Below are 19,840 nucleotides of genomic sequence, written 5' to 3' on the forward strand. Positions count from 1 at the left end.
AAGGTCTATAGCACAGGAAATGTGTATGAATATTGTTAGGCAAGAGGATAGACTGTAGGATGAATTACGTGAGGTTATGTAAGCATTGGAGAACAAAGCATTTTGACAAATTTTGTTTGTGAATATGTAGCTTCTTGCTTATAGTAAGCTTTATGCTCCAGACAAAGGCAGTTAAACCACTTGTGCTTCCACATCGGTAGCCAGTATAAATTAGTAATGTGTTGTGTAACCGAGTCTTTTATTAAGCATTAATCTTAAACCCCGAAAAAAGTCCTCCAATTGACAAAGCAAATCAAAGCATTATGTCGAGTGTATGAAACTGATTAAATATTTGTATGTATAGTTGAGAAGTAGGACTGGTACATTGGGCAATGACTAAGACTCGGTTTGATACTGAACAGGCTTACCCAAAGTGTGTCGCCTTTGAACATCAAATGATTGACCAACTGGGGTATCTATTGACCAAAACTGACCAACTATCTAAGCGTTGACACAACTCCTGGCATAGCATTCACCTGACCTAAACATGTGTCAGCTGTTCAAAACATAAATAAAATGAATTTGGAATTGCTAAACAAACCAAATTAAATATTCATCATCCGAGTCACAAGCTAAGACCTTAACTTTTTTTTTCATCTGGAATTTTTTTTTCCAGGAGAAAAAAACCTTGTTAAATGTAGCAAGCCTTTTCCTCTCAACAAGACTCAAATTCCAGTTTAGTATATCCAAAACATTTTTGGGATCATATTCTTTTCCAACCCAACCAACACGGAACACTGGCATCTATATTTATGCAGCTTTACTCCATCGCTTCTGGAGTGGTGCATAGTTGTCCTAGGAGACACGGAACACTGGTGGAGCACGGAAGCTATTGCCTAATAATATTCTGATGGCAAGGAATCTGCAGTTAGATGCATCCATCAGAAACTTTTCTATTCATTCGATGTGGATGTAAATATTCAGAGCGATTCACAAAGGTAACCTACACTTGTGAGTAAGTTCCATATGTAACTTTTCTCTTACACCTTTTAGTAACTTTTCTTCTTTTGGCTATTCACCATATACAATTGTATAGAAAGTTACTCAAAAGTGTAGACTTGCATGACTTCAACCCCTGAAATAGGGGGTGGAACCAAATTACAGAGTATAAGTTACTATTGGCAAAAAGGAGAACTAAAGTCAAGAGTCACACATGGACAACCCCTAATACAGCAATTCCCTCTCACAGAAAATAATGAGGCAGTGACTTGAGCTCTGAGCTAGAGTACATTTTGTTTCGGTTTTGGGCCCCTTTTGCTTTTAGTAACTTTAGAAGTGCAGTTTGTGAATATTAATGGACTTACTCTTTTGTGACTGGGCGTATGTCTCTCCTTAGACCCCTCCTTACTGCTCCCCAAAAAGCACTCCCATTTAGTTGTGAGTATGTGCCTTTATCCAGCCACTCCCCCTGGTCCCTTCCACATTTTCTACTAAGTAGAACACTTACATCTCTGATAGTCTCCCCATAGGAAAGATAGGAGAGCTGGAGATTTACACTCGTAGGTGTGTGAATTCCATTTTCTAGTACTACTACTGTAGTACTGCTTTACGTACTACAAAATGCACTTTGTGACTCGGTCCCATTACTATTCACATATGCTACCTACAACTAGTCTATGTAACAGATTATTCTGTCTACAATAAGATTGGCTGCATTTGATATTTTAACTAATTGAATATGGGATCCTCTTGCCTACACCTTACTTTCCCCTCCACACTCGTATACTAATAAACGACAAGGGCTATAACCACAGAAAGGGTAGAAGACAAATCAGTTCTCGTAAGATGAAAAAGGCCATTTGAGGTGCAAGCGAAAAGGCAGGCCCTTATACCTAACAGCATATCTAAATGTGATTTATAAGCACGTCTTTAAGCAAGGCTTAGAAACAACTTCAAGGAGAGGCACTGCCATCTTAAAGCTTAGGACATTATAAACAGCCTGTTTAAGGGCAGAGCCTGGCGGTTGGCAAGAAAGCAGCTAGCTATCTGAGATCTGCAGGCAGGCCTGGACTTTGAGAGGCTAGAGATGACTCATGGTATCCTGAGGCTGCAGGAAATCACTGGAAGTGGTGTGGATACAAGGGATTCTGATGCGGACTGGCGAAACAGATATGAACTGGAGCAAGTGAAGTCTTTGAGGCCGAATGGCAGCCAGTGGCCAAGTGATGTCCCCTGGACAACAGGGTTCATTGTGAAAGCAGGATGCTCCCCTGGACAGGACGGGGGGTGTGGGGGGAGAGAATGGGGCAAAGGATAATTGGTGCGGCAGATGGTGAGAGAGAGAATCACCTTGAAAACGCAGTTAAAAGGATAACTGAAGTCGGCGTACAAGTGGGTGCCAGGGGTGCTGGTTTTCCGTGGTTTGGACCAGGCAGGGAGACGGCTCCCCGAGGGTGATTTCAGCCCCACTGGGTAGAGATGCGCTCTATTGAGGAGGGTAAGCATACCAAGACGGGAAAGGAGTTCTTTACTCCCCATACCTGCAAAAAGGAAGTGTACATCGGAGATGGGGATGAAAGCTCTTCAACAGGGGCCTTGTAAAGGGACAAAAGATGATGATAGTGTACTTGGATGCAACTATGAACAAAAAAGGGAAATTGGAGAAATCTTCAACTGTAGTTGAAGCTCGGATGAGGATGAGAGGGATGAATCTTGAGGGAGAGGTGACAGCTCTGGAAAATACGATGGAAGAGGTCGAAACTAGAGCTGAATAGGTAGCCATCGACTTCAAGGGTCACGCGGTCAGGCAGGAGTCAAACCTGGAGGTGCTGGAATGAGGAGTGCAGCATATGACCATGTTAAGGGATTTCCTTCAGTGCTTACGTGACAGATATGACAGATGTAAGGAGGTCATTTTTCTACTTACACCTGAACACACAGCATTCTAATGCTAAAGCTAAAGCGGGCAAACAGGCTCCCTCCCAGGCTTATGATAAGTGTAGAACGGTGGTGGGGGCACAGTACTAATGGTGTTGAGAGACCCAGATTTCTGCAAACCTATCCTGCAGAAAGCAGCTGTGATGAAGCATACATTACAAATTGACAGGAACATATCCTGCTTTTTCCTGAATCTGGCATCCTTACCCATTTCAAGAGAACAAAACTGCTGGCGCTTCAAAAGGCATTCCCAGAGATAGGTGCACCGGCCTCTTTGAGAAATGGCAAAACAGAAACACTTTCATGATGGAATACTACAAAGATTACCAGAGCTGGAAAGCTGCTCAAACCTCCCTGGATGCTCTTCAGGGTAGTGAATGTCTGAACATAGAAATGGCTGGTGGGGCTGATAACAGGGCCTTTCTATTCTACTATGAGAAGTGAGGTTGCAGGTTAGTGTGGCAATAGTTATGTGTAGATATTTTCTTGGACCTTAACATTCACTAATAACCATATAATTATAAATTACCTGTTGTTACCAGAAAATGTTGCACTGAAAAGACAAACCCATAACTTCAACTCACAAAAGGGTAAAGAAAATATGCTCTCCTGCTGCTTCTCTTCTGTGGATAGATTTTGTATTATTTAAGAGAAAAGCCTTTAATACAGTGAGAAATAAAGTAGTTTGTGTACTGAAAAACCTAAGAGTGGAAAACTGCCACCACTGTCTGCATCAGTCATTTTTAGGACACAGCCAAGCAGTTTTCAAACAGTCGGAAGAATATTTTATTCTTGTAATATTGCAAATAAACAAAAAGTAAAGCAAAAATGTAGAAATGAAAAGGGGGAAGGGCAACTTTATAGTGGCACAACAAAAATGGTGCATTAACAAATGAAGCTGAAGGGAGAAAGGAAAAAATGGCACGAAATCAGAGACCATGGAATACACAACGGAAAAAATAAAACATCCCACATGGACAGAGTTCATAAGACTCTTTCTAATAAGCAAAAAAAGTCTGTGTGCGTCTTGGAATATTAGGTGCCAGATATACTGTCCAATTTGTGGCCGCAACAAAAGAAACGAAAGAGGGACCCTGAAATAATTAGATGGGTGGGGAAGTAAGCAGGGAAATAACAAATATCAAAAAACAAAACACTTCCCTCACACTAGTACATCGAATGTAGGCAATTAGTCCATTAGATTAAGTACACCCACAGACCAAAAGTAAATTTATAAAATGTTTTTTTGTTTCATTTACTTATCAAAAATATATTTTTTTCTTAATAGTTGTATATCCATTTTTCTTCATTTTCATTCGTGATACACAAAATATAAAACAAACATTTGAAGAGAGACATGACCTAAGCCCAGCGAGCAGAATAATAAGAGAGCCAATCAGCGACAATGCATATACTCATCCAAGTCAGTACATGAGAAGAGCCACAAAAATAGCTAACAAAGAGAACTCAACAGAACAATAAATGTCACAACAATAAACAAAGCAGAAAGCGACAATTTGTGGCCGCAAACACACTCAATCACAAAATCTGAGTATTTCTGATCTACAATATCCATTTTAGAAGTCAGTAAATTTTACCCACTTCTAAAGTGGGCTTCTGAATGGTGACGAATTTGCAGTTTGGAAGGGGCATATTGTGGGTATCCCTTCCAATCTGAGAATCAGTAGCATTTGTATCAATGGTTTATGACCGGAATTCCAGTCTCAAACATTTGAAAAGTTACAAACTTCCAAGATAGAATGGTAACCTAGTTGCGAAAGGTAAGGGCCCCTTCCACTTGTGAACTGGAGTAAAAGTTTCAGGGAGTGCAGGGAGTGGTCCAGGGGATCACTGCCAGCTGACTACGAAATGTATCTTTAAAGCAAAAATTATTTAAAAAAAAAAACAAATCAGTCACAGATTTGGTGCTGTACTGAACCCTGCAGGACATCATCCCTCTGATTTTCAACAGAGTTGCAAGTTGAATATAAATTAAGTAGGTCAGTTTGCAACTTATTATTCTTGTGAACTGACTTTTTAGTTGGTTTGAAAAATAAGTTTCTGGCTGCAAAAAGATGGGTTGCAACTTCTTTTGCAACAAGAAAAATAGTACATCTGGCCTTTAGTTCCGTGTCGTAAAAGGGCTGATAATAATGAATGTTCCAATGCTAAAGCAAACAGACCACAAAATAGTACAATGGGAAACTGTTCCAGTGACCGGCCTAATTAAGTAATATTCTAATTTGCTTGTAACTAGGGTAGACCCATTTTGCTGGCTTAGCTAGAGTTTGGGTGTTATAGACGAGTAGGTTGAGCACAAAAAAAGTTACTTATCAAGTCGAAGTATTAACTGTGTCACAAAATGAGACTTGTCTAACTTTGCTGTATACTATAACGATTTACTAACAGATATATGTGAAATTGTTTTTATCATACCTCCCACATCGCATGCAGATTTCAGGTGGGACAGATCAAACGCAGCAGCAATGTCTTGCGCAGTCACCTTGATAGTGCAATGCATGGCTGCCAGAAAGCGACGTTTTGCATCTGGATTATGACAGCTGGAGACCTTCGAATGAAATAAGAGTAATTAATATATGAACCTACAAACCATCATTTTAAAAGTAACACATGTATACATACAAATAATAAACACATACACAAACAAGCCTTACATGACAATCACAGAAAAAATAGTACCTGCTCCTGATATGGAGAAGGAAAGTGACAAACATGCAATCGAGAAAAAACATAATTGTGTCGGTCCCAAGTTATGAAATTATCTCCTTGTCTTTCTGTGAGCTGCTGAATAAGATATTCCCTCCTCTACAATAACTAGCCATACACGTTTGATATGCTATACCGCGAAAAGCTGGTAAGCATGGAGAGAACAACATATTTCAGCCGCTTGATCAATTAATTTTGCCAAGCTGTGTGGTTGCTGTGAGCAGAATAATGCCATAGAAAAATGCACTCACAGAATATCAGTTCTGTTAAAATATTTAACCTAAATTACTTAACTGAACATTTCCAAACGAATGACATTTATTATTTGGTAGAAATAAATTAACAGAATTTTAAACTACCTTTCACATCCCTTTTATATATGTACACGTCATTCACTTTGAGAACGGTATCTATCTGATGAGTTCTCTACAAGTTTTACGTAGATACTTTTTAGGTCGAGCATTCGAGACCGCTTGTATATACTTTAGTATATACTTTAGTATATATACTTTAGTATATACTTATATGTGTATGTACTTTGTGGGCTCTGGAGCTCAGCCATAGGACTTGTCTGCTTCCGCTTAGGGACTTTTTTTCTGTTCAATTGCCTCTATTTAACTGTCCTGATAGAAAACGACCAGCAGAGGTCTGTAAAATACCAAAATTGCTTTCTGCTGAGGGACTTACTTTTTTTATTTTTCTGGCAACTGCCTCAATTTAACTTTCTTGATAGAAAACGACCAGCAGAGATTAGTAAAATACCAGAATCACTTTAGCATCTTCTAGATTCCAGACCATAGAAATTGTCTTACACAAGCACCCATAGACAATACTATTTTTTTATACTCTTGTATTTTTAGTGATATGACCACCCAAGGCCCTGCTTTTATATTAAAAACAGAGCTTTGGATTATACCATTTCCCGCTGAAAGGCAATATTTCTCTCCATGTGTTCACATACCTGGTGTGTCACGCAGTTTGGTGCTTACTTTCACTCCATGTTAAAGACCAGTAGATGTTTCGCAACCCAGGCTAATGTGCTGCATAGCTAAATACATATAAGGTCCCAAAGGCGAGACCACTTGCATTTTAAATGCTTGTTTACTTCCTCCCTCCTCTTTCAACGACTTCTTACTGAGTGGTGTTCTATGTTTTTTAGTAAACTGCTGTTCTTGGACATGTGTCCCTCCACCAAATACCTTCCCACCTTCCAGGGCTCATTACCACCCTTATTTCTTCTCCCTTCGGCCTCCTCACCTCTTCCTCACCATTTGACCCCCACCCAATCATTTCTAAAATTTGTTTATTTATCCCTTTTCCGTACTCCTACTTTATACACCTTTTTAACTATCCATGACGTTTTTCTATAATTTTCAACTAGAATGTATTTCTATTAACGTGTATCTCAACTAAATGTGTTTTGATTGTTTGAGTTCTCAAAAATGTGTTTCTATTATTTTGATTTTCTGTGAATTTTCATACTATACTTTATTTTATGCTGCACATGGACGGCATGCAGTCCCTTTGGCTCACCTTTGCAGCGCTTAATACCAGTAATATTACAACACAACTATGGGCCCCTTAGAAGATCAATGATAAAACTATACAACACATGCCCCACCTCCCAGCAAACGCCTTCCCCCCCACAACTTTCGACAGAGTTGTTCTGATCTACTCCCAGTGTCCCAGTGTCCAATCCCTCAATATTTGGGTTCTGGCCTCATAATGTTCCTGGTGACCTGTAAATAGACTGTTGAGTGTGATCCTCAGAGGGAACTAAACTCCCAGCACTGGCTGCATGGCTATGTGCTATGCACCTACTTTGTAGCAGCCATTTTGTGACCAAAACACCGTGGACGGTGGGGAGAAAAACTGACTACGGAATCTGATACACAATAATGCACAATAGTTGAAAGCTCAAAACCTCTTTCCATAGCATGCCACGGGTCCTTTCATCAGGATTTGCTACTTGCCTTTACTGGCTTATTTTACTCATGATTGTACAGATTGTAATGCCCTGTGTTCTGGTTGCGGCACACAGACCCAATGAGACTTGTTGCTGTGCAAGGGGATTTCACTGTAATCAGTTTAGGGTAGGGATGATTCATTTACCTTTCCTAAATGGCAGCCCACAGCACCCTTATTATGGCTTCAACTACAAGTGTTCATGCCTGTGTGAAGAATCACCAATAATGCAGATGTTTTACGGTTCAGAAATGTGTTTATTTACAACGTTTCATTTCTGTCCTGTGCAAAAAATACAGAACTTTCCCATGTCTAATTTTTGCCCTCACAAAGCTGCATTATTTACAAGTCTCATACCATGGGTGGTACAACTGTCAACTGTAGGTCAACTGGAATACAGGCGGGCGTGCCTTCCTTGTCAGCTATTTGCAAGGACAAATGTCAAGAGTGGCCACATAGACAAACGTAGGGAAAATCAGTCACTATTATTTTTTATTTTATTGAAACATTTCACAGTGATACATTAATACTCACAAGTGCATCGTGCAATCAGCAATAAAAGAATATAGAGCCAAGACTTAGCATGAGTTACAGAGGTAACAAATATCACCATACTGGACATTGAAGCGTTTTGAACAGTTACATCGCACATACGATCAAGGGCATTCACTTTGTGGATTTTGGTCTGCCGCCAATAACATTATGAATCCTCCCCGGTCACTCACTTAGAACATACCGTTTAATATCAATCTGCACTACCTGCTCGTCTTCAATATTGCTTTCACAATCCCCAGAAACGTTTGGGACGTCTCTGTGGGGGTTGCAACTCACTATATAGCTCAAATTGTGTATTAAAGACCAGCATATACTATGTCCACTCTGCCATTGATGGAACAGGCCCACGCGCCCAGCACATCGCTATTCTGCGCTTCGTGAGGAGCAAACCCATCGCCATTAGTGTCCTGACATCTTTCTGTAAAGACCTACTGTACCCCAACAAAGCCAATATCGGGTCAGGAGAGAGTGACAGCCCTGTTATTTCGTTCAACACTTGAAAGATTTGCCTCCAGAAATCCGCAATTTGCAGGCATAGCCAGGCCACATGTAAAAAACCAGCCATATCCTCTCCGCATCGCTCACAGTAGGCAGTGTCCCTCAGACCATAGTGGAGCAGTCTCTCGGGTGTGTAATACACTCTGTTAAGGAATTTAAAGTGTATTAGTCTGTGTCTACCATTTAACAATACATTCTGAGTTACCTCACAACAATACCTCCATTTGCCATCATCCAAAGTAACTCCCAAATCAGTTTGCCACTCAAACCCGGCTTTGATATACTGTGCTCGTCTAAATTCTTGCAACTTATCATATATGGTAGATACTAGCTTACTAGGGGATTTAGGCCCACATGCATCAAAGGAAATACCAGTCGTAAACGGGTAGATTCGCGAAATCTGCCCCTTTGCGACTGGTATTTTTGCATTTGGGATGCATCATCCCAAATGCAAAAATTGCAATTTGCGATTGCATTTAAGGAATCGCATGTACCCGCAAATTGCGTATGCAATTTCCCATTCATTAGCCCATAGGAATGAATGGGAAGCCATTCCTTAATTACGAGTCGCAATTAAGGAATGTTTAGGAATCGCTATTTTTATAGCGATTCCTTAATTGCGAATCCTTAATAATCACAATTAAGGAATAGCAAAAGCCTACCTTGATGCATGTGCCAGATAGATCGTAAGAGAAATGAGAGGGTGAGTAATTCAGGAGGTTCCTGAAGGTCGTCACCTAGTACAGCGTGCAGTGCGTGCCTGATCCTATAAAAATGAAATTGTGAGAGTAATCAGTCACTACTTCTTTTGAGAATGAGGTTCCAGTTTACTAACATACTAATATCGTCTAAAGATAGAGAATTATGTTCCTGTACGTGGTTTAATGTGTACTAACTTTGTGTCATTTTACTGGTTAGGTGTATCATACATAACCAAAGCCGCCAATATAACAAACTTGATTTGCTGATAAAATTTACCAGAGGACAGAGGGAGCTTTGGCAAACCTTACATGGTTGTAAAGATTTGCATAGCCATTTACTTATGCATCGTTCACGCCATTATGTCTCTGCTTAAATTCAAAGCAGAGCATTTGCTTTTCAAATTCTTTTTTAAATAAAAATAAGCGAGAATTGGCATATGTTGCTCTAAGAGGTGTACTTGTTTGACACAACACAAATTCCATACCTGATGCAAGTCCTGAGAGTTTTTCTCAGCAGTCGCTTGGCAACGACCGACTCCATCTTTGACAGCTGACTCCAGATGTGAGAAGAATGGCCACATACGGTCATTAGAGTATATGATGTAGTCATGAATGGAGCATTCACCGTCTGATGCAAGATAGGTGTTTGCTAACGTTGTATTGCTGTAAGCTTAGAACAATTACAAAGATTTATTAAAAATATTATAACACTCCTTTATCAAGTAAATTGCATTTTACTGCAGTGTCATGCTTAATAAGGAACATACTAGTACGTCAGATATTGATATAAAACCCTTCAATGTTTTAGAGATCACACCCGAAGGTTAAGATTTTTAAAACTAATATTCCAGTTCATTATAAGTCAAACAAACCCCCAGCATTACAAAACAATATCAAGCTTTATAATGGACATTAGCTCAAGAAATGAAGAGGTCAACCGAACAGGTAGCGATTATAAAGTAGTTGACATGTACTAGCAAACCAACATTGCTCAAGATAGGACCTCCTCTTAGAAAAGTAGATATGACTGCCTTTCATATGGTGGAACTGGCCCTTATCCGCCAGAATTCCTATTTTGCCAATGCATAACATTCCTTAACGCACATGGTGATCCATCCTGAAATGATTGCTAATGGAAGGTGTTGCATTTCTTGCCACCAGGGAAATCAATAATAAACTGGTCGTCCTCTCACAATACCAGAGTTCTTTGTAAATAGAAACTTAAAAGCTCTTCTGGGTGTAACCTGGTTAACCATTCCTGCAGCTTAGAGGGAAGAGGAGGTAGAAGTTAAGGAAGCTCAAAGGGAGATCTTCTGAGAAAGGCAGAAACCCAAAAACATGTTTGAAAAATGGAAGGTTTAACTGTCAATGGATGGACCAGGTATAATGCAGTGCGGAAGAATGCAACTCTTTTGCGCTTCTAGTAGGAAAAAATTATATCGGAAAGGTGGTCTTTGTTGTAAGTCATCTTAGAGGCAAAGAATACATTGGCTCCAAAGGTAAGTCCATTAGGAATTTTAGGGCAGAATCCTGATCTCAAGCTGGAACTACATAGGTTGGTACAATATACAAATTCAAGGATTTGGACAGAGCTGGCAGATGGAAAAACACTTGATCCCTAGAGCAGGCGAAGGCATAGCTTTTCACTAATTTGACATTGAGGCCCTTGGCTGCTAATCACAGTGCAAATTCCAAGACTGGATAGCAGCCACGAAGTCCAATGGTGCAATACCATGAAGAGAAAATTATTTTCCTACTGCTTAGGTAGTCTTAGCAAAGGGACATGTAGCAACTTCTACCAATGCCAAAACATCAGAAAAATACAAAATAAACCTACGTCCTACTACTAATATCCACACGTGTAAGTTGATGATGCTTACACTTGGATATGGGACCAGCGTGCATTGGTGAGACCAGAAGATAGTCTATCAGAAAGGCCCATGGTGGTTGTCACCTGACCTTCAGGTCTGAGTATCTCAGAATCCTTGACTAATCTGTGGCATTAAAAATTAGTAAAACCGCGAGCTTTCTGATCTTTTGAATTATCTTTGGAATTAGGGTAAACTCAGGGTGTGTATACTAAAGTTGAAACATTCAGCAAATCGAAAAAGGAATTCATAGGTAACACCCCAAATAATGGCCTGTTCAACAAAAGATGTTGTGCATCCTTTTGGAGGCATGTGACCAAGAGGTCACCCGTGCTACGAAGATGAGATGCAGACAGTGCAGCCCAGTTCTTTGTCTATGACCCAAGGCCATAGCTTTTAAGTCTCTGTGTAAGTGTCTTGACCAAACACCACTTCTGATGCTGACCCAGAACATGGAGTCACCATGTTGCCATAAAAACATGAATGAGAACTTCAGTTGGCTGTTAGCAAACAGATATATGCTATAGAATATAAACATACAGTAGGCTTTGTGTCAACCTCTTGATCATCATCCAAAAATGTCTTGTCTAAATCACTTTCTCTTTCCTTATTTAATTGCTTTCCTTCATATTCTTGTGACTGTCCTGCACAAGGAGCATTTAGGTCTCACCAAGTTTTAACCATATCAATGTATACTTCTACTAATAAGGTCAGACTTTGTTTTGCAACTCAAGAAGTCTTCCTCGTACTCTTTTTAAAAAGGTTTTGATACTATTCCAATAAGGTGACCTGTGAATGCACATGTGCAGCAGCTATCTTGGAATGAACTTTTTTATAAATTAACTTTTTGAAATAAAGACACAACATGGTACGATGGCCGCCCTCTATGTGCAAGCATGTGCGACATCATCTTGGACTGGTTTTTAATTTAGTTTAAGAAAATTCATTCCAAGACTACCTGTGCACATGTGTGCTGCAGTTATCTTGGAATGGTTTTCATTCACCTTAAGAAAAATCTTACCAATCGGTGGCCAGGGATGCAGAGTAACTAGCTAATTATTTTCTAATATTGAAAGAAAAAACATTCTGAAATGGCCACTGCACATGCATGAGCATGTACCGTGGCCATCTTATAATAATTTTCCTTGTCTTTAAGAGAAATCATTCTAATAGTCACTGTGCCAGCGTGCACATGTGCTGCCACCATCGGGAAACATAAAGAAGCACTGGCAAACGCTACAGGTATTACTGGCAAGCCCTATGCACTTTGTCAATGCTTATTTCTTTTTGGCAGAATTTATGAGAACCCTGATCCTAAGAGACCCTCTATCCTGCAGCTCGGATGCTCCTCTGGTACACCCTATGGAATACCCCCAAATACAGATGGAAGACTACACATACATAATAAGCAGCAAGGACACTTTCTTTTTGGCGTTAATCTGCCTGGTGCCTAACCTTTGTACAAAACAGTATTATGAAAATAACAATACAGTTTTAACGCATCTCTGAAATGTGTGTAGTTGTTTCCAAGCCTTAAATAATTGGAAGAGGTGTTTCAAACTATGGGTGTCAGCTATGAGAAGCTTATTCCTCCTAACTGCTCGCACTGGCATCTAAGAGCAGTACACACTTTGATTATACTTGATTCACGTTCTCCTTTAGTTTAGGTATGCTGGCACCCTACCAAGAATAACTTTTTGGGTAATAGGGTCTTACACTGTACTGTGTATGGGTGAACATTTACTACATACAGTATAGGAAATAAGCAGCATAATTGGATTCTAGCCTCTGAACACTATTCACTTTTCAAAGTCTCAAAAACATTTCTAGGCCAAAAGAAACAAGCTTTGGCATAGCCAACAGGTCTCGCCTCTTATAAGTTTTTAGCAAAACATTCGATTATCCTGTGAGCTACAACATTTCTGTTAGTTTTCGTGTCACTGGTGAAGGGTCAGTCACACCTAAGCTTGTGTTTCTATTGTATTTATTGTTCATTTGGAAGGCGATTTATTCCTCTATTTGGTAAGTTTATAATGGTAAATAATAAATATGTTGGTGCAAAAAAAACATATTGTGTCCCTGTCCAGTCACAATTACAAAAGGAATGAAGTCTCACCCTAAACAGTGGGACATCTGGAGATGATAATGGGAAAGATTAAACAAGATAGCAAGTTGCGACAAGTTCTGAAGCACATATTGTTTGCGAGCCCACACACACTGGTGCACAAATCCTAACACAACACTTACATGCCAACCCAACTCTCCGCTCATAAAGAAGCATACCTATGCTAGTGTTCCGCCAGCTTGCAGGGACCACAGTGCATGTGGGCATGCCCCAGAGCAGTCAGCGAGTTTGCAGTGGAGCTGGGAACTTCTGGCAGCGCCACAACAGCCCACCGCTTCAGAGCGACCTGTTATATTTACAGCACAGCAACTTGATAACAAGATGCTCGCTGTTTTAAATGAGGCACCGGGACCTAACCAAGGTGGTCCTTGAGCACTACAAAGAACCACGCCAAAAAAAGCCCAGCAATGGCACCCACCACTGGCGCCTGCCTACCGAACAAGCCAACCTAAGTACTGCCATGAGCAACTAAAACATATATTAATGTGATAAAAACCACTAAAGAACCCTTTGCACAGAGGCATACGTGTGTGTAGGCATGATGCATTTACATGCTAAGGCTATCTATGCTGAGCACCCCATCCTACCCAAAACAGATTGTAAACAGTTGGGGATGTGATCTTACTGCACACGGAGCAGGCTAGAGACTGGCAGAAGAAGGGCAGCAGTTTGTGCCTGTTAGAGAAGTGCTGGGGGTCCCCATGCTCATAGTGGAGCACCAGGCGGTTCGTTGACATGTAGAGAGCCAGAAGCGGACTGGGGCTGTTGAGGCCCTGATAAAATACATGAAGCATGGCATCCGTGCTAAAATGTTGCCAGCTAAGTGCGTTTCACCAGCGGGCCAAGCACACATGCTACCTCTTTGTAAGTAAAAATAGGTAGCAACGGAAGTGAAATGCTATGTTTGTGCTGGGGGGGGGGGGGCAGCAGCAGCCTTGGCAATGAGCTCCTGCTATGGCAGTGGCATCACTTGTGCTCCAGCCGGGAGCCCAACTTCCTGGTGGCCACTGTGGAGCAGGGAGACCCCTGAAAGAGAAGGGAGGAGGTCGGGCAGAGCAGCAAATGCTGCTGGAGGAGGAGGGGGGAAGGGTTGCTGCCTGATTAAAGGAAAAGCTGCATTTGCGCTCGAAGGGTGGGGGGCTCATAATGTGTAGCAGGAGCGGGGGAAGCAAAAATAAACAAGCAGCAATGGGCGGGTGGTGGTGTGGGGACAGCACTGGGGAGATTAAGTGATTAATGGAACTGTGAGCAGCGACGGGCACGAGACAAGCACGAAAACAGGAGAGCAGCGACTTTGAAGATCAGAGGTCGGCTACTCTGGTGGGTCAATAAAAATGATATGGCGCCCGTGAAGCGGTGAATGCTGAAGAAAGGAGACGGGGAAAGCCAGCCACTGAGTGCAAGCCAATGCAAGTAAAAAAAAGTGCTCACAAAGTGTAATAAATAACATGAAGAGTAAGAGCACATGTAACAGGGGCAGTCCTCAAGCAATGTTAAAACAGTAGCAAAAGGGGACTGCTAAGCAAATGAACCAAAGAAAAATTGGCATTTACGAAGAACTGTCAAAGGGTCCAATTAAAAATATGGGTGGTGCTTAATGTCCATATTCTAGATACAGCATGTCTCAAAAGACGGCACATTCGCTGCCTAGGCGAGACCTAATAAACTGATACAAGTGCTGTACTAAGAGAAGAGTCCTCAAGAGAGGCGTAGTGAAACAAGACGATTCTCTAAGCATATGAAAATGATTCAAATTGCATGCCCACCTTATTTGGTCATCGTGTGTGCTAAAGCAAGATGGTGCAGTAATAACAAGGTTGATGTTTGCTTCTGTTTCATTTTTTTAAAACTAACAAATAGCCTATTATCCCTCACATTCTGAATATCTCAAACACTTGGTTATATGAAAGGTCGGGGGATATAGCAGCATCATTCAAGGACAAATTCCAATCATCTTCCAGATGGTTCACTTTCAGTAAAATTAAGGCCGAAACCAGCTAACTGTGGCTGAGTATCATCACAGGTTGCAGCAGATGATCCAAGCAACATTACATAATGAAAACACTGAGTAGTAGTTGGTTTGCATTATTTGATTACAATGGTGAACAAAACAAATTTAAGATTTATAAGATCACCTTGATTTTTCTTCTCCAAAAGCTCTAAGGCCACACAGGCATCGAGAAGTCTTTCTGTTCCACGTATTGAGGTGTGTATCAGTCTTGAAACGCCCTCAGCACTGAGAGCACCTTTACATTTCAACTCATCGAATACTTTCATTTTACATGCTACAAACAGTACCTGTGCAGATAAAAAACAAAACCAGAGAGACCATGTAAAGAAACACAAACACAAGCACTAAAATCAATGGAAATTGAGGATGCATAGTAAACTGTACAAGTGTTGCACAACAGATGTGAATTCTCCCTAAAACGTGGATCAGCAACAATAGGCCAATTATTCTCAGATAAAGCACAAAATGCAACTAATTTATCTTACTGATAGACAAAGGAATTAGTTGGTGATCACTGAGCTCAATGTATTCTGCAAAATTTAAATAAGAACAAAATTGATAAATATACATAAAAGTCTTAAGCCTGTCTTGTTTACATAGCACACCGGGGAGGTAAATAAGATTTTTAACTGACATTGAGTGCGTGACCAGCAACTTGCAAAACATACTGAAAAAATGAAGCACAAACTAAATAAAAATGATGTTTCAGAGGGGCAGGAAGGAAGAGAGTTGCTTCTCACTGCTGACATTAAGATCTGTTGCAACAAAGCAAAAAGAACAGGCAGTGTTTGAATTACGACAGGTGGCAGACTAATCGGTGCGCTGTTGATGAGGATTGACATGAGACAAAACATAAAGGTAAGCAAGTAGTGTTAGCATTAAGCGTCAGGCTGTGGACGTTAGAGTCATGCAGAAATATGTTTCAATGATCTTCCTGCCTTTGCTGAACATGTGCCAGTGATTGATCCACTTAGAAGTGCCAGTGTTGATAAATCAATAACCAGCAACCAAGTGAAATGCAACAGAAGCTCCTGGATTGAGTCTTCTAGAGAATTACTTCTGAGGGACACCAATCCCTATATGTAGTAGAGTCTGGACTTGAGGAACTATCAAGTGTCTAAAGAGAGGTCTTTTTCTTCAAATTCTGAAAATCATGGTTTTCAAGAAGCCCAACAAAATCTATGCTATGCCAATAACACAACTAGAAGCTACCACAATGGTCCCTAGAAGTACAATCCTTGAAGGGGAATAAATGATTTGGCACACAATACAACTTTGTGAGGACCAATGTACACTCAACTTTTAGGAACAAGCAAACTATAGTTTCCTATGTGGGACACAATCCTTTGTCTTTGTGTGGTATCATTCTCTACTACAGATGTTTGCCTTAAAAAGGCTCGTCAGCAGATTCTCCAGAGAAAAGCATGTGCCGGGTGTTGTATTCCTTTCCAATAAATAAATAATATACAACAAAATTAGACAAGAACCACTTATTAATAGCGTACAAATAATGGAGTTATATTGGGATTTTACAAATTTCTTAAGCCACCTCTTCTTGTTGCACCAATGAGGTCTTGCAGAACAGAAAACAATTAATTCAGGGCTGCGGTACAGATGCTCTACAAAACATATCAAATATATCAAGACTTAATGACCAGTTCAGAACCAACATGTTTATCCAGGAAGTAATTTCAGGGTTGACCAGTATGGCATGAAGGAAATGTAAGCACAATCATCTAGGGCATTTATTGAGTGCTATGTTATATCTATTTGTAAAGCACACTGTCGCCTCCTAGGGTATCCTAGTGCTGAGCACGTGTGTGTACCCAGCCCTGCCTATTTTAGGTGGTTTAATTAAAAAGACAGGTCTTCTCCTTCTTGTGAAATTCTTGAAGTGATGTTTTGTCAGCCCGAGTTCCTCTGTGTATCAGAGGACCTGTGGTCAAATTCTTGCCTTTGGGTTGCACTTGAGGGGAGCCAGGGTGTTGGAACTTGCTGTGATATAGCTGTTGATGTTTTTGATGGCTTTCAGCAAGTCGCTGGTGTGTTTGAGTCAGTGCTCGGGAAGGCGGAAGCTTTTCCAGCTGTGGAGGGCAGTTCCGGTGGTGGTAGGTCTGTGCTGTTGTGGGATGTATATGCTGAAACGGAGTGTGCGGTCTGTCCAGATCAAAGTTGCTGGCTTGTTGACTGTGATGTTGCTGATTGAGGAGAGAATCAGGTCCAACAGGTGTCTGTCAATGTGGGTGGGTTTGTTAATGTGCTGGTTGAGACCATGGTTACCTTAAAGGGCCAAATAGTTTGGGTCAGTGTGGTCCTTCTAGGTGAGAGTTAAGGTCTCTGAGAAAGATGAAGGTGTTGGCATTGATGATGAATGGTGAAATGAAGTCCTTGATGTCACTGGTGAAATTGGTGCAGGGCCCTGGTGGTCTAGATATAAGGGTTCCACCCAGAATTTGGCTATTTGGTCCACAATAGCTTCTTCACATCCCCCAACTACCAATCCAAGTGTCCCAGCTTACAACATGGAGTAAATTGTTAAGCTGCTTATTCTGCTACAACTACAGCTGAAGAGAGCATAAGACAGCAACGCTGATTCTTAACTTTATTGGCTTTTTCTGCATATTGCAGAGCAGGTATGTTTTATTTAATTAATTTAAAGCCTTATTCTACCTGCTAACCACTTCATCTGAATAAAGAAGCGACTGAATTTGATCCATCATAAGACTGAACCGAACACCCCACCTACAGCACTCGTTGGGGTAGGTCTACAACTTAGCAGGTAAATGCTTTGTTCACAGCAGTACTAATTACTTGGACCCCATTTCATAAGCAGGAGAGGAGAACCAGAAGGTACTGTCTTGCTTGCATTTGGCGTGGCAGAGCTTTGCCAACAGAAATATCACTCTGACTGCACTATGCAGGAGGAAACTTCACATTAAATGTGGATATTAGATAAAGAACCTCCTATGAATTTTCCTAACAATAAAGACTGCAACAAGTACCTTGAATCCGCACAGATTGTAGCACCCATGTTCTTTTTATAGTTCACCCAGACTTAAAAACCACTACATTGTAAAGTTAAAAAGAATAGGGAAGTTTCTCACCGGTATTACCGTCTCACAATATCGTAACTGTTATGTACTCCACTTTAATCACACTTGCACTGATGTATTGGAAACTGGTAGTAAAAATGGGGAATTTCATAGAAGGAGTATAAACCCCCAAGAAGGGCCATCAGATCTCTGATTACTATGTAGCATCTGCCTTGTTTATGGGAAAGGACCCTATTGTTTCATGCCTAAAGTAGTCTCACTTCTGCATCAAGTCTTAAGCCGAAAACCCACATGACCGGTTATTAGTCCCATGCATCCTGAATCCCTCTAACTCACCAACTACCCCAGCATCGGACCTAAAATGCCTGCTACACAACTGCAATCAGCAGGCAAACATGCCACGGGCATAGCTGAAGCAATCAAATCACTTGAACTAGATACAGCTTTACTAACCTAAACATGGTTAAATGGCTCTTCCTCTCACCTCTTGGATATCCCACAACTCCTGAACCACAACATAAAAAGACTTCCCCGCCCGAACAGCATGGCAGAGGTGTAGCTGTGATTTATCGCAACTACCTCCGGATCCATTCCGTCCTGGTATCTAACTTAACATCCTGCATGGGAATCAAGCTTTTTACATCAAATCGATCACTGGCCAAATTACACCACATATACTACCCACATGGGGTTAAAATAGCCTTTCTTGAACAAATTATTAAAACAATTTCCGTTCACTCCATCCAACAGCCAAATGCCATATTCCTAGGGGACTTCAGCCACCACTGGAACAATGACCATGACCTGTTAGTCTCCACCCTAAAAAACCTTTTTACTGATCAAAACCTAGTACAAGCCTACACTAAACCTACACAAACCAAAGGGGCCTTACTGGATCCAATAATATCCAAAGGTGAGATGCTAAACATCAAATCCAACATCCCAATAGAATGATCAGACAACTACCAGATCATAGTAGTCACAGCACAAACACTTAAACTGAAAGGTCAACAATTCAAAAGCAAGCATTGGGTCAAAGACATGAAAAACATAAACAAAGATATTCTAGCCTTATTATGATAGAAAAACCTTATCTCTTCAGAGGAAGTGCAGGATGTGAATGCACTTACTGTTCACTACAACCAGACAATGTTAAACATAATGGATGAGGTAGCACCACCCTGCCTGAAAAGAGTCAAACAAATTGTTTCACCAATGGTCCTAAATGATAAAAGGAGGAAACTTAGATTAGAAGAAAAGCGCTGGAGACAAGACCTCTCAATAACACATCAATGGGAGATATGTCAGAATAAAAACAAATACAAGAAGGAAATTTGGAAAGCCTAAGCATCACACTTTAGGTTGCAACTAAATCTCAACATGTAAGATCACATTAGCGCATCCACGCAGAGTGCACTCCT

The 19,840-nt window shown here is 40.8% G+C and overlaps 1 protein-coding gene across 1 annotated transcript in view; it reads right to left on the reverse strand.

Moving 5' to 3' along the window:
• The window catches only part of ASMTL (acetylserotonin O-methyltransferase like), a 296,820-nt gene that overhangs the window by 71,432 nt on the left and 205,548 nt on the right, over window positions 1-19,840 (reverse strand). Inside the window, exons 9-11 of the mRNA XM_085622689.1 lie at window positions 15,491-15,653; window positions 9,848-10,032; window positions 5,353-5,485 (exon numbers count right to left, since the gene is read on the reverse strand). Of these exons, the coding sequence (XP_085478815.1) occupies window positions 5,353-5,485; window positions 9,848-10,032; window positions 15,491-15,653 (481 nt within the window). The remainder of the gene's footprint in view (window positions 1-5,352; window positions 5,486-9,847; window positions 10,033-15,490; window positions 15,654-19,840) is intronic.

This window comes from Triturus cristatus, chromosome 8 (genome assembly GCF_964204655.1).
Source record: "Triturus cristatus chromosome 8, aTriCri1.1, whole genome shotgun sequence".
Classification (NCBI taxonomy): Eukaryota; Metazoa; Chordata; class Amphibia; order Caudata; family Salamandridae; genus Triturus; species Triturus cristatus.